Source organism: Carettochelys insculpta, chromosome 2 (genome assembly GCF_033958435.1).
Source record: "Carettochelys insculpta isolate YL-2023 chromosome 2, ASM3395843v1, whole genome shotgun sequence".
Taxonomy (NCBI): Eukaryota; Metazoa; Chordata; order Testudines; family Carettochelyidae; genus Carettochelys; species Carettochelys insculpta.
The window spans coordinates 40,263,921-40,276,244 of NC_134138.1; the positions used below are offsets into that span (position 1 = coordinate 40,263,921).

The 12,324-nt window shown below is 42.0% G+C and overlaps 1 protein-coding gene across 38 annotated transcripts in view; it reads right to left on the minus strand.

Moving 5' to 3' along the window:
• Positions 1 to 12,324, minus strand: part of RIMS2 (regulating synaptic membrane exocytosis 2) — a 724,335-nt gene that overhangs the window by 300,813 nt on the left and 411,198 nt on the right. For all 38 annotated transcript variants that reach the window (XM_074986776.1, XM_074986775.1, XM_074986795.1 and 35 more), the window contains 2 exons: positions 11,081 to 11,252; positions 10,314 to 10,467 (listed from right to left, as the gene is read on the minus strand). In XM_074986776.1, the coding sequence (XP_074842877.1) occupies positions 10,314 to 10,467; positions 11,081 to 11,252 (326 nt within the window). The remainder of the gene's footprint in view (positions 1 to 10,313; positions 10,468 to 11,080; positions 11,253 to 12,324) is intronic.

The window sequence follows — 12,324 nt, forward strand, 5'->3', positions numbered from 1 at the left end:
AGAAGACATTTGGGGTAAATTACAGCTAAATAACAGCACCGAACACTGAGAACCAGGACTGGTGGCTGTAAACAAACTTCATGGGACTGCAAGAAACTTGGCCATAACCATGGTATATTGTTGTCCAGCTAACTAAAATCCTGATGGATTACGGATGTTGCCGGATAAGAGAGTTCCAGATTAGAGAGATTCAACCTCTAATTCAAAAGCTTTTCTGAGAGAAGCACATTTCCTCTAATACAATGGAAATATATTTGAAGGTGAGGAATAAGATATTTCTAACTGTGCCTTTTTCTTTTGGAGCCATTCCAACAACAGCCAGTTGGCGGCAGCGCTTCCTGAGGTGGGGTGTTCTCTCGCTCGGGTTGCTTTGCCTTTCCTTTGCCCCATACAGGCATACTTGGCAGCAGCATCCTATTGCCTACTGATCAATAGACCACTAGGCGGCACCAGGGGCTTATAACTTGGCCCTCTCCCTTGCCCTGCACTGGCACACAGCAGCTACCGGGGGGCACCAGGGGACTATGATCCAACCCTCTCTCTTGCCCTACACCGGCACTCAACAGCTACCAGGGGCACCAGGAGATCCTTACTCTTGGGTCAGCTCCTCCATAAAGTTGCCCACAATTCTCCACCAGTAACTGAAGGTACAAATGCTTTTCATCCTTGGCATTTAGCTATACAATCAAAATGGCTGTGTGCCTCAGCTTCCCCTTCCATACCACACAATAGGTTTGGAACATTCTGTCTAAGAGGTTGCAAGACTAGTTACAGGGAACAACGATGACATTTCAGAATTACTAACTCCTTCAACATACAATTCATGCTTATACATCAATGTCAAAATGCTACATTGTTCTTTCAAAACATTCAGTACATGGTACAAATCTACAGCTTTTGGTAGTAGCACCCCATTGCTTACAGCAGTCAGCATGAATAACAAGAACAAACCCATTGCAATTGTAGATATACAGTGCTCTTTGGTATACCACAACCATGGTTGAACCTCCTGGAGGTTCTGGCATTTTAGGGCTAAATGGGTGAGGCTTTCCCTTACATAACCAAGTTCTAATCTTCCCCCTTGCCCCGTGGAGTGAAAATGTGGTCTCTCTGGGTGTGTCCTCCCTTCTAATAATAGCTAGGCCATTGCTGATTCTCAGGAAGACTTCTTCCTCCCAGCCAGTCTGAAAATTTGCATTTTCAGATACCAAACTGCTTTCTGAAAGTTGCTTTGTGAAACCCAGATGCAGAATACACCTAAAGGAATCCCTGCTTACCCCTTACTGGCCCACCAGCCCCACAGCTCCTTTGTCTTTCCACCTCCAACTTCTGCTTCCCCATGGAATTGGAAGTGGAGTCCATTACAGGAATACAAGCGTTTCCAGCATCTGGAGATGGGGAATTGCTGGCCCTCTCCTGAATCCTACAGAGATTGACTGTGCAGCTGTTCCGCTCCACATACTTAGCCACACAATCTTTCCTCTGAACATGAGACCTACTCTGTTCACTTACTACAGTGACCTGGAATAAGACTACACTCCCAGTATGCTGGTCACACGGAGTCACTTGGTTATCACAGGGTGGGACACATTCCATTACAGCTTTCACTTTACCTGGACCAACTTCCAATCCCCGAGACACCTTTACACTGTCTGCTCCAGATCCTTCCAGAGCACTGACAGTGGTTTCAAACTCAGGCAGGTCCTGGCCATCAAGAACTGAGACAAACTTCTCCCCAAACAAAGTGCTGCCTTCTACAAACAAGCAACTTTCCTGATCACTCTCGTTAACCATTCCCTGCATTACCACAAACTGCTCAGGAAAACTTCCAGGGGGAGTTCCTTCCTCAGGAGTTTCCTCAAACAACAATTGACCTCCATCTGGCTTTATAGGGGCCCTGCTCCCTTGAGCCACAACCAATTCCTTCAGTGTTTCAGCTGCACTCAAATCCATCTCTGGAATCTTAGCACCATTTTGAGCCACTGTAGGCTCAGGCAAAGCACTAGCTTCCCCAGAAGTAGAAGCACCTTCATCGCACAAAAGACCAGCATCCTTATCAGGGATGCCACGGCCCATCACAAAGGCATTCCTTCTGTTCCAGCACCCATAGCTGGGTTCAGAATCACACCTGGAATGCTCTTTCATGGTTCCCTCTCCAGCCACCACAGGCCGGAGGGAATCTTTCTCAGACTGGTAGTTTCTTTGTTGGAACCTTTTTCAAATGCAGGCTCTGCTCCCTCCCCAGGCATGCTGCTGCTGTTCAATACAGACAGACATTTGGAGACATTCTCCTCTGTCCCAGCCCCACTGGCTGTTCTTAGACACATGCCCAGAAGGTGAGCCAGATTCTCTCACAGACAACTTGCCATTCCCAGTGGACAAGCTGCTTTCCTGCATAGAGACATAGGCACCCTTCCTCAGCCCAGGCCTGGAAAACTCTTCGCAGGCCTGTCCTGGCCACTAATAGACAATGGGTTGGAATCACTCCTTCCTTCCTTGAATTGTGGCAGGCCATTTGTTTCAGAGCTTCAGGCAGTCCAGGGTTTCCTGCCCCCATCTTGTCTCACCTCTGCAGGAGTTCCTTAACCCTCACCTCTGCCATCACACATTCATGCTACCTTGTCCAGCTCCTTTAGTCTCAATTCAGTTTCCAGGTGCTGCCACTTCACAGAGGAGTTGCTGAGCGGGGTTGCAGACTCACAGGCCAATGACTCCTGCACCTCACGATTCCTGGAAGAATCCCTTCAGTGTGTCAGCCTCCTTGCGGGTCACTTGTTTCCAGGGGTTAGGCTGTAGGCCCCTCTGCCTTCTGGGACTGATTCTGACAGACTCCCAGGAGTAACTTCTCCTCAGGTATGACTCCCCCTCTCGAGGACCTCACACTCCCCTGGGTTCAGCCACAGGCCCCTCCACCTCAGGCAGACAAACTTAGCTGCCCTTCAGCACACCTGGGTCTTGCTGGCCCCCCACCCCCACCTTCTTCCTCGTATGACCTGGTCACTTATTGCCAGATGCTCCATCCACAGGAAGCAGTACATCCCACTGCTACCACCAGATGTAATGGGGCTCAGGGTCCCCAAGCTCTGCACCCCATCCACAGGCAGAAGTGACTCTCATTCAGCAGGTAGAACAGAAGGTTTATTAGCTAACAGTGGCACAGCATAGTACAGCGGTGTCAGGACAGCAGCCAGAACCAGTCAGTCCAATCCCTTTTGGGGAGAGGAAACCCCAAGGGAGCCCCCAAGCTTGGGCCTTGCTCCTCCTTTGTTTCTCTCTCTCTCTCCCAGACCAACTCCCAGTTCCAATTCAAAACCCTCAGTCCCCACCACCCTCTTTGTCTGCAGTATAAAGGTGTCACCTGGTCATCCTGGTTACCCTCAGCAGGAACCCCACACCATCTGTAAGCCATACACACATACACACATGTATCCTCCACCACATCACATCTCTCCCCACTTCCAGAACGAACTGAGTGGCGTCACTCAGGCAGTGACGTTGGGAAGTTCAGGGCCCTCCCCACGTGACAGGGCATTGGCTATGCCCTCAGTGCTCCCCTTGACATGTACCACCTCCAGGTCATAATCCTGCAGGGGGAGACTCCATGTGAGGAGCTTGTCATTGGCCCCTTTCATGTGATGCAGCCAGGCAAGTCCCATTGGTTCTCTCAGGTTGGTTGGTCTCCCTGCTTTGGCCTCTGGTCCATCAGCTGCGTTCTCAAGTCAGGCAGGCAGAGCCCATACAGCTGTTCCAGCACCAGCAGATCAAACAGTTGCCCCTGGTCTGGGCCCCTGCCTTCTCTGCCAACCAGTTCACACAGCTGCTCCAGCAAAAGCTTTTCTGAGAGAAGTACAGTGCCTCTAATACAACAGAAATATATCTGAAGGTGAGGAATAAGATATTTCTAACAGCAACAGTTTTGTATACATGAACTAAGATAGCTCTTCTTGTACGAACTAACAATAATATACTTAGTATAACTCAAAATAAAGACAGAAAGTGGGAGGTTGAGATACTCTTGTCTCAACCCAGATGCAACTTTTGTAATCCCAGTAGCCACAATCAGGATTCTCTGTGTGACACTCAGTCAAAGCAAAACATGCCAAATGAGAGAACATATTTATACTGACTTTCCAAGGGATTGTTCCGGCTCAGAAGCAAAAACTGGGGACTTTTAAAAGTTCATGCATGTAGAAATGTACCAGACAGCTTAGGAAATGGAAAAAAAAACATAAACAGGATGGCTAACTGTGATGGAACTCTGAGACCAGCCTGGGAAGTATTTGAATATCAAAGATAACATAATTGTCTTGCCATAAAATCATAGTCAAAATAGCTTGGAACTCAGTTACCTTATAGGATGAACTCACTGACATCAAGCATAACATTTTCTGTCTAAGGGTAGGTCTACACAGCAAAACTATTTTGAAATAACAGCTGTTATTTCAAAATGGTTGTGGCCACCCTTGGCCAAAATTTTGAAAGAGCTATGCTAATGGACGAATCGGAAGATACTAATGAGGCACTGAAATGAATATTCAGCACCTCATTAGCACATTGCTGGCTGCGCCACCTCGAAAATGCCCCATTTCAATCACGCACAGCTCGGCTACACAGGGGTCCTTTTCAAAAGGACCCCGCAGACTCTGAAATCCACCTATTTCTATCAGCTGATTTCAAAGTCTGCAGGGTCCTTTCAAAAAGGAACCCCACATAGCCGAGCTGCGCGCAATCGAAACGCGGCATTTTCAAAGTGCCACAGCCAGCAGCATGCTAATGATGCACTGAATATTCATTTCAGTGCCTCATTAGTATCTTCTGATGTATCCATTAGCATAGCTCTTTCAAAATTTTGGCCAAGTGTGGCCACAGACAAAAACTAATCTAGCATCTGCACAATGCAACCATTATTTTGAAATAATTTCAAAACAGCAGTTGTCTTATTTTAAAATTGGTAAACTTCATTCTAGCTGTGTCTACACTGCCCCTCCCTTTTGGAAGGGGCATGTAAATGCAGTGGATCAAAAATGCTAATAGGTGGTTTTGACCCATCTAAACACCTATTTTGCACTTTCAATGTGGCGAGTGGCCACTGTTATGCAAATGAGGTGCTGAACATTTATATCAATGCTTCATTAGCATTTTCAATCTGCTGCATTTACATACCCCTTCCGAAAGGGAGGGGAAGTGTAGACACAGTATCTATGAGGAATATGCTTATTTCAAAACAGGTGCTGTTAAGACAGGGAATAGAGCATGGGTGTCCAACCTTTTGGCTTGCCTGGGCCGCACTGAATGAAGAGGAATTGTCTTGGGCTGCATATAAAATATATAATATAGTTAATGTATATAAATCACACAATAATGTTAAAAGTTCACGGTCTTGTGGGGCCGCATTACTAGCTGTCCAGGGCCACATGTGGCCCGTGGGTTGGACATGCCTGGAATAGAGCCTATTTCGAAATAAGCCATAATGTGTCCAATGTCTCCATTTTGAAACAGGCTCTATGTAGCTATGTCTACACCACGAGATAATATTGATTTTAAATCATTTAGCTCAAGTTTACCAAGTGCCCGTCTTCACTGTAAATTCCATAAGCACGATTTCTAAAATCGACATAATATCGATATCATAATATTGTAATAACCTGACGGGCTTAGTGTTCAATTTGAATGTAAAATTCCAAATGAAGGGTAGTGAGGAAGTGTCATGTCTTTAAATCAATTACGTTAGCCTCCACAGTTGTCCTGTATGTGCCCCACAATGCACCACAGCTCTCCCCTCTGGTCTCTTCCATCTCCACTGCTCTCATGTGTGAAGGAATTAGGCAACAGGCATACCATTTCAATTTGGCACCTGGAAGCCCATGGCTGTAGAGTCATGAGAGGTTGAAAAATCTTCTTTCCTTTTCTTTGCTAGTACTGTGGCTCTGGGGTCTGTGGTTCTGTGTCTACCTCTGCTAGCTGCCTTTTTTTTTTTCTGTGCTGCCTGGTGCAGCCACTGTCCCCACCCTTCTCCACCACGCACCATGTGGCAGCTAGGCTGTGGGTGGTGGTCATGTTCGTACAATAGGACAAGAAAATTCTTTTCAGCCATTTACATGTTCTCCTGCCCCCCACATTCCCTCCCTTTCCTCCCCTGGAGGTGCTACGCAGTCTGGAACTTTCCAGCACCTAGCCGCATCACACGGCTTGACCCCTAACCAATAAAAGGACATGCTGCGCAAGGTACCAGGCAGCTTGTGTGCAGTGAGAGTCCTGTAGCCAGCCAGGCGAAGTCCCCCTAGCTGGTCATGATTTTTGGGCAGCAGAGGAAAATACTTTGCCAATGGGAGTGGCTGTCCTCTCAGAGGAAATTCTTGTATGGGCTTTATCCAAAGGCCAAGCAGCTGGCTATAGTCATGAATTTTTTAGCCACAAAGGGGAAATCTCCCTCGGTGGTCACGATTTTCGGGGCTTGCTGTAGTCGGGGGTCTTTTAGTCGCCCAGAGCTGCATCTGCTTGAATGATTCATTGCAGTTTCAGTATAGCGCCTGTGTCTACTTAAACAAATTCTTGTTCTAAGGGTCTTCTTTTTCAGAAGGTCTAAATCTAGATGCAGGTGGTGGGCCCTGCTCCAAGGCCAGGGAGCTGGGGTCTTTTAGCCACCCAGCGGAAGTCTCCCTGGACAGCCACGATTTTCAGTGCTTGCTATAGTTGTGGTCTCTTTACAAAGGACCTTGAAGGCAATATAGTAGCTCTACATTTAGCAAAATTCTGAAGTAAGGCTTGCAGTGAGGCGTATTCTTGTTCTGAGGGTCTTCTTTGCCAGGTCCAAACCTAGGTCCAAGCCCAGGCATGGTGGTAATAGGGGCAGGTGGTGGGTCTCCCTGGACAGTCATGATTTTCAGGTGCTGGCTGTAGTCTGTGGTCTTTTATCCACCGGGGGAAAATCTCCCTGGGCGGTCACAATTTTGGAGGCTGGCTATAATCATGGTCTTTTTACAAAGGCCATTGAAGGCAATGTAGTAGCTCTACAATTACCACAGTGAAAATATCCAGAATGCTACGGGGCTCAGGGAACTGTGGGATAAGTTCCCACAATACGCTGCTGCAGCACTTGATTTAAGCCACTTGTGTGTGGCAGAAATAAGTCGATTTTGTGGGGAGCATGTGGGAATGTGGGGATGCTCAAAACCGAATGGATAAAATCCAGAGTTAATAAATCGATTTTAATATAATCAGTTTTAGCGCATAGTGTAGATGCAACCTGCATGTAGAGGCTGCATTTCAAAATAACTACATGCTATTTCAAAATGCATTTTTGGCTGTGTCTACACTTGCATTCCTCTTTCAAAAGAGGCGTGCAAATGAAGGAGATTGAAAATGCAAATGAGGTGCAGATTTACATATCTGGTGCTTCATTTGCATATTCTTCTTTCGAAAGAAGAAAAGCATTGTAGACACGGCTCTTTCTAAAGTAAACCCCATCTTCAAAAGGACTCTTTTTCCTAAATTTTTAAGGAAGAAGGGTTCTTTTGAAGATGGGGTTTATTTTTGACAGAGCCGCGTCTACACTGCTTTTCTTCTTTCGAAAGAAGCTCTTTCAAAAGAAGAATATGCAAGCGAGGCACCAGATATGTAATCTGCACCTCATTTGTATTTTAGATTCCCCTCCTTTGCATGCCACTTTCAAAAGAGGAATGCAAATGTAGACACAGCCTTTGTGTGTAGATGTGCTATTTCGAAATAAGCTCTTCTGGAATATTTTATTTCAAAATAAGGCTGCTGTGTAGACACACCCTAAGAAACTTAATTTTGCAGGTATTTCTTTGCTCAAAATAAAGTTTCATATTCTCAGAACCATATTAATATTCCATTATACTAAAGGATTTTCAGCTGCATTCAGTAAGACTTTCATAGGTAAAAAGATGCATGGAGGCCTTCAATTTTACTGTATTGTCTCTTGAAACCTTCAACAAACAGAAAAGGAACCATTTTTTTCTTTTACAGCTGTGGTGCTATTTGTAAAATATCAACCCTCTCTTCTGAGTGTAGTCAGAGGAATGTGCTAGATTGTTCTCCGAGTACTCGCATGGCTCTACCACTTTTTTCGGCAAGAAACTAATACTAGTAATTTTACATTCAGAGATGTGACAAATAAGTTGAATTCAGGTATAATCCAATTCAAGAAATATTTATTTTTCTTATTCCTGATATAGGAATAGCTCATGAGATTTACTACTACTCAGTGGAGCTTGCTAGGTATCCCATAGCTCTCTTCCTATAATTCCTAGTCAATACTAAATGTCAGTTTGGACATCTTCCCAGTCCCATATCTTGAGAGTTTCTGTTCCAAAGTCATTGCTCTGTGTTGTTCAATTTGAACTGGGAATAATTTATGTAAAATTGGGTTTCAAAATCTTGATGTACATACAGTCTAGAATAGTGAGAAGAACTGTAGACTACAGGAGGGATAACCATTCTGAGATCCTTCTGTGTGGGTTTCTCATCTCAGTATAGACACACGTGTGATGACTGAGATTTGGACAGTCTTGTGTCGTAGACAGAAATGTATGAAGAGTCCAACAGTTATAATGGGTACTTTAAACTTTCTTTTTCACTCTAATTCTTTGAAACTGTGTAATGTTTTGAGGTCATCAAAAACTGCTCAGAGGCTAATTGGTTTAAAGCTATATTAAAATAGAAGATTTCTTCATGAAGTTCTGATCTCCAGTAAGAGAAAATATTTCATATCATGCAATCTTTGATAAAGTTTTCCATACTTGCTTCCCTACAGGCTTACACGATTGTTCAGGTGAGGCCAGGAAAACACAAGATACTTTTTAGACCTTAAGGTCTGAAGTAATGCATTTGACCAGATTTTGAATCTAGCATCACTGTGAGCTTCCCCCCAAAACAAAGCAACTAGCTGTTATGGTCATCCATGAAGACCAACATTTGAATGTTATGTATGCCAAATGCAAAAAAAAAAAAAAAATTGGACTTGCTGCTCAAAGTTTAAATATTTTCTGAAAGCTAGACAAAATATTAATAAAATGCCAAATACAAAATTACTCACACATACCACAAAAGTTAAATTTAAATGTTAAAGCACTTTATAGAAAAAATACTGTAAGAAATGAAGAAGGAACAAAATAATTAAAAAACATATTTGTTTTCAAATATAACAGCCCAGCTACTCAGAAAGAGAGTGGACTGAAAAGGAGATCCTCACCTGACCTGTCAGTCAGTCAAATTAAAACTTAAGAAGTATAATAATAATCTCACTGGTAGAAAGTTATGTACCAACGCAGTAAACACACAATTTCCAAATATTATGATATGGAGCATTCCAATCCCTCTCATATTTCATGACCTCAAAGTAGACAAATATTACAAACAATATGTTTATGAGTTTAATTGCTGAAGAATCCATGTGGAGTTTATAAGACTTTGAATGTTATTTGGGCTCCATGTTCAAAAACAAAATTTAAAAAAATAATGGGGTGGGGGGAGACAGAGAGAGTGAAAACAAAAATTCTTATAAACTGATTTACCTTATTTTACAAAAATATCTGTAGGACTCATAAAAGCTGCCTACAGAATTTTTGTAAGGGTAAATCATAAAGCATAAGTTTGAACCACTGACTCAAGAAAGTAATTGAAATGGTAAAAACAAAGAAGGTGATTAAACAAGATTTAGTCATATATTACTACTTATATTGCCTTAAGTATTCAACTAGTTTCTCCTCTACCAACTCAAAATAAACTCTTTTATTAATGCTTCTGCTTTTTACAGCAACCTACCACTGATGTCTAATATTGCACTGTAGAAATGGAGTTGCAAAGCAAACTTTTACTTGTCAAATCTAACATAAACCTTGTAGAAAATAATATGATGATTCAGAATGGTCAGAATTTAGCAAATAATTGAATATGTTCTTTAATATAGTGGTAGTGGCAAAAAGCAGTAGCAAACAATTGTATAAATTCAGTAAATGTGAAGTTACATACAGGTCATTGTGACTAATTTTTTTTTTAAAAAGTTTAGGCTGAAAACAAAATTACTGTGCTTCCACGGTGGGTGTAGAATCAAATTTACCAGGTTCTCAGCTGGTGCAAACTGGCATAGCATTGTTAACTAAATTCTTTTCCTTCAGCTGAGGATCTGGCACATGTATTTTAGCAATTACAAAAGGCACCAAATAATGACAATGAAAAACAAACACAAAAACATCAGCTTCTGCTTTTATACATTTTAGCCTAGAATGTTACATACTGTACACATTAATTTAGATGAAATATTCACAACATTAGTAATATTAGTAACCTACTTTGTAACCTCCGTGTAGGGCTTTCACCGTGGAGCTGTCTGCGTGGCAAATATGGTGACGGATGTGGAAGTGGCAATGAGGAAACATCATGTGTCTGAAGTTTGTACCAGTGAGGTTCATCATCTAATAGTGCTGTCTCTAGCTCAATGAGAATCTACAATAGCACCAGGCAAAGGTGTTACAGTGGAGTACACTTTTAAAATAGGTATTTCATCACATTTCATTCTATTCATTCTTTTAATGTTAACATACACATTTGAAATTAAAAAGAATTCTTGCATTCACTCTAAAATGAGCCATCAAGATACTTGCTTGTAACAAACCGTGACATTCAACAAGACAAACACCTCTAGCTTTAATTGCAACCTTAGCACCTTAATGACAATCTGAACAACATCTAAAAATCTTGGGAAAAATTAAAAAATGATCCTATTTCAATGCCTTCAGTAAAGTTACACCAGAGACAAATTTAGACCTTTATCAACAATCCTCAAAGACTACAATTTTTGAAGTTATATGCATTCTGTTATTAAGAAAGAACAACTACAGAATGTATCTCATGCCAGAATTACATCATAACTTGCAGGTAACTTTTCAGAAGAGTTACTGTTATGCAGTTAAATATGTTCAAAGGTGTTAGCTTTTCTTTTTTTCTTTTTTTGTAAAATAAAAATACTTAGTTCAAAAGAGCCAAGGAAATCTACGTACTGTTGAGAAAGTCCCCCAACTACTGACTGATTATGAAGAATTGAAACAATTCCAAATACCTCTCCTAAAAATTCACTTTCTTCCTCACGAACTCGTGCTTGGTCCCAAAGAGTAATCTCCAACATTCGTTCTCGAAAGTCTCTCCGGTGAACAGGAGAATAAATGAATGTCTGGTTCCATTTTGGTTCCAATGTTTTCTTTACTGTTTTTGTTCTTCTTTTGTTTTTATCACTACAAAGAGCAATTTAAACATTAAAGACTTCCAAATTCTAAAGCACCGTGTTAATCATTTTGTTAAATGCATGATTTCTTAGAATAGTGGTAATTTGTGTGCAGTTTGAAAAACTAGCAATAAACCAAAAGGACACCAAAATTAGGAGTTTCTGATAAAATAGAGATTAAGATACTGGATTGGTCATAATTTACAATTTGTATTCATTAACACTATGTCTACACTACAGTGATCCTTCGAAAGAAGTTCTTCCAGAAGACCTCTTCTGAAAAACCTTCTTTTGAAAGAGCGTGTCCACACACAAAAAATCATACTGAAAAAGCGATCCACTCTTTCAACAGAGAGCATCCATACAGCCCCCTCTCTTTCGAAAGAATGGGCCAGGGATCAAAAAATCCAGCACCATGAGGATTGTTCTTCCAAAAAAAAGGGCCAGCAAAGTGTTTACACGTGCTTTTTTTCAAAAGACGTTTTCAAAAAAAGGCACTCTTCCTGATCCAGGAGCGGAAGAGAGCTTCCAGAAGAAAAGCACCGTTCTTTCTATTTCAGATCGAAAGAGCTCATTTTGTGTGTAGATGATCCATGTGGTCTTTCGAAAAGGGACAGATTTTCTGAATGAACTTTCTAGTATAGATGCAGCCGAACTGTGTTTACAAAATTCATTAGTTTAAAATTTGCTGGGCTTTATGCATCATTCAACTGCTGCATTATTTCGTATATTTTAAGAACATAAAGGAGATACTGGCACATTTGCAAATATGCTAAGTATTAAATACTAATTACATGAATAACAATTGTAGTATTTCTGAACTGACAGCTAGATGTTGGATAACATGTTAACTATTGTGACAGGGTCAGTCCAGTGGGCTGGAGAAGAATGATAGAGGGGAGATATATTAGCCATAGATGGATTAAGTCCCTGTCCCCAGAATAAACTAGCAAGGGCTGATCCAAAACCAGCAAGAACCTGTTAGAAGCAATCAGGGGAATTAGGCCAATTAAAACACCTGGGGCCAATTAAGAGGCTTGTAAACTCAAAGGAGCCAGGTTAAGCAGGACAGCTGGAGCCGA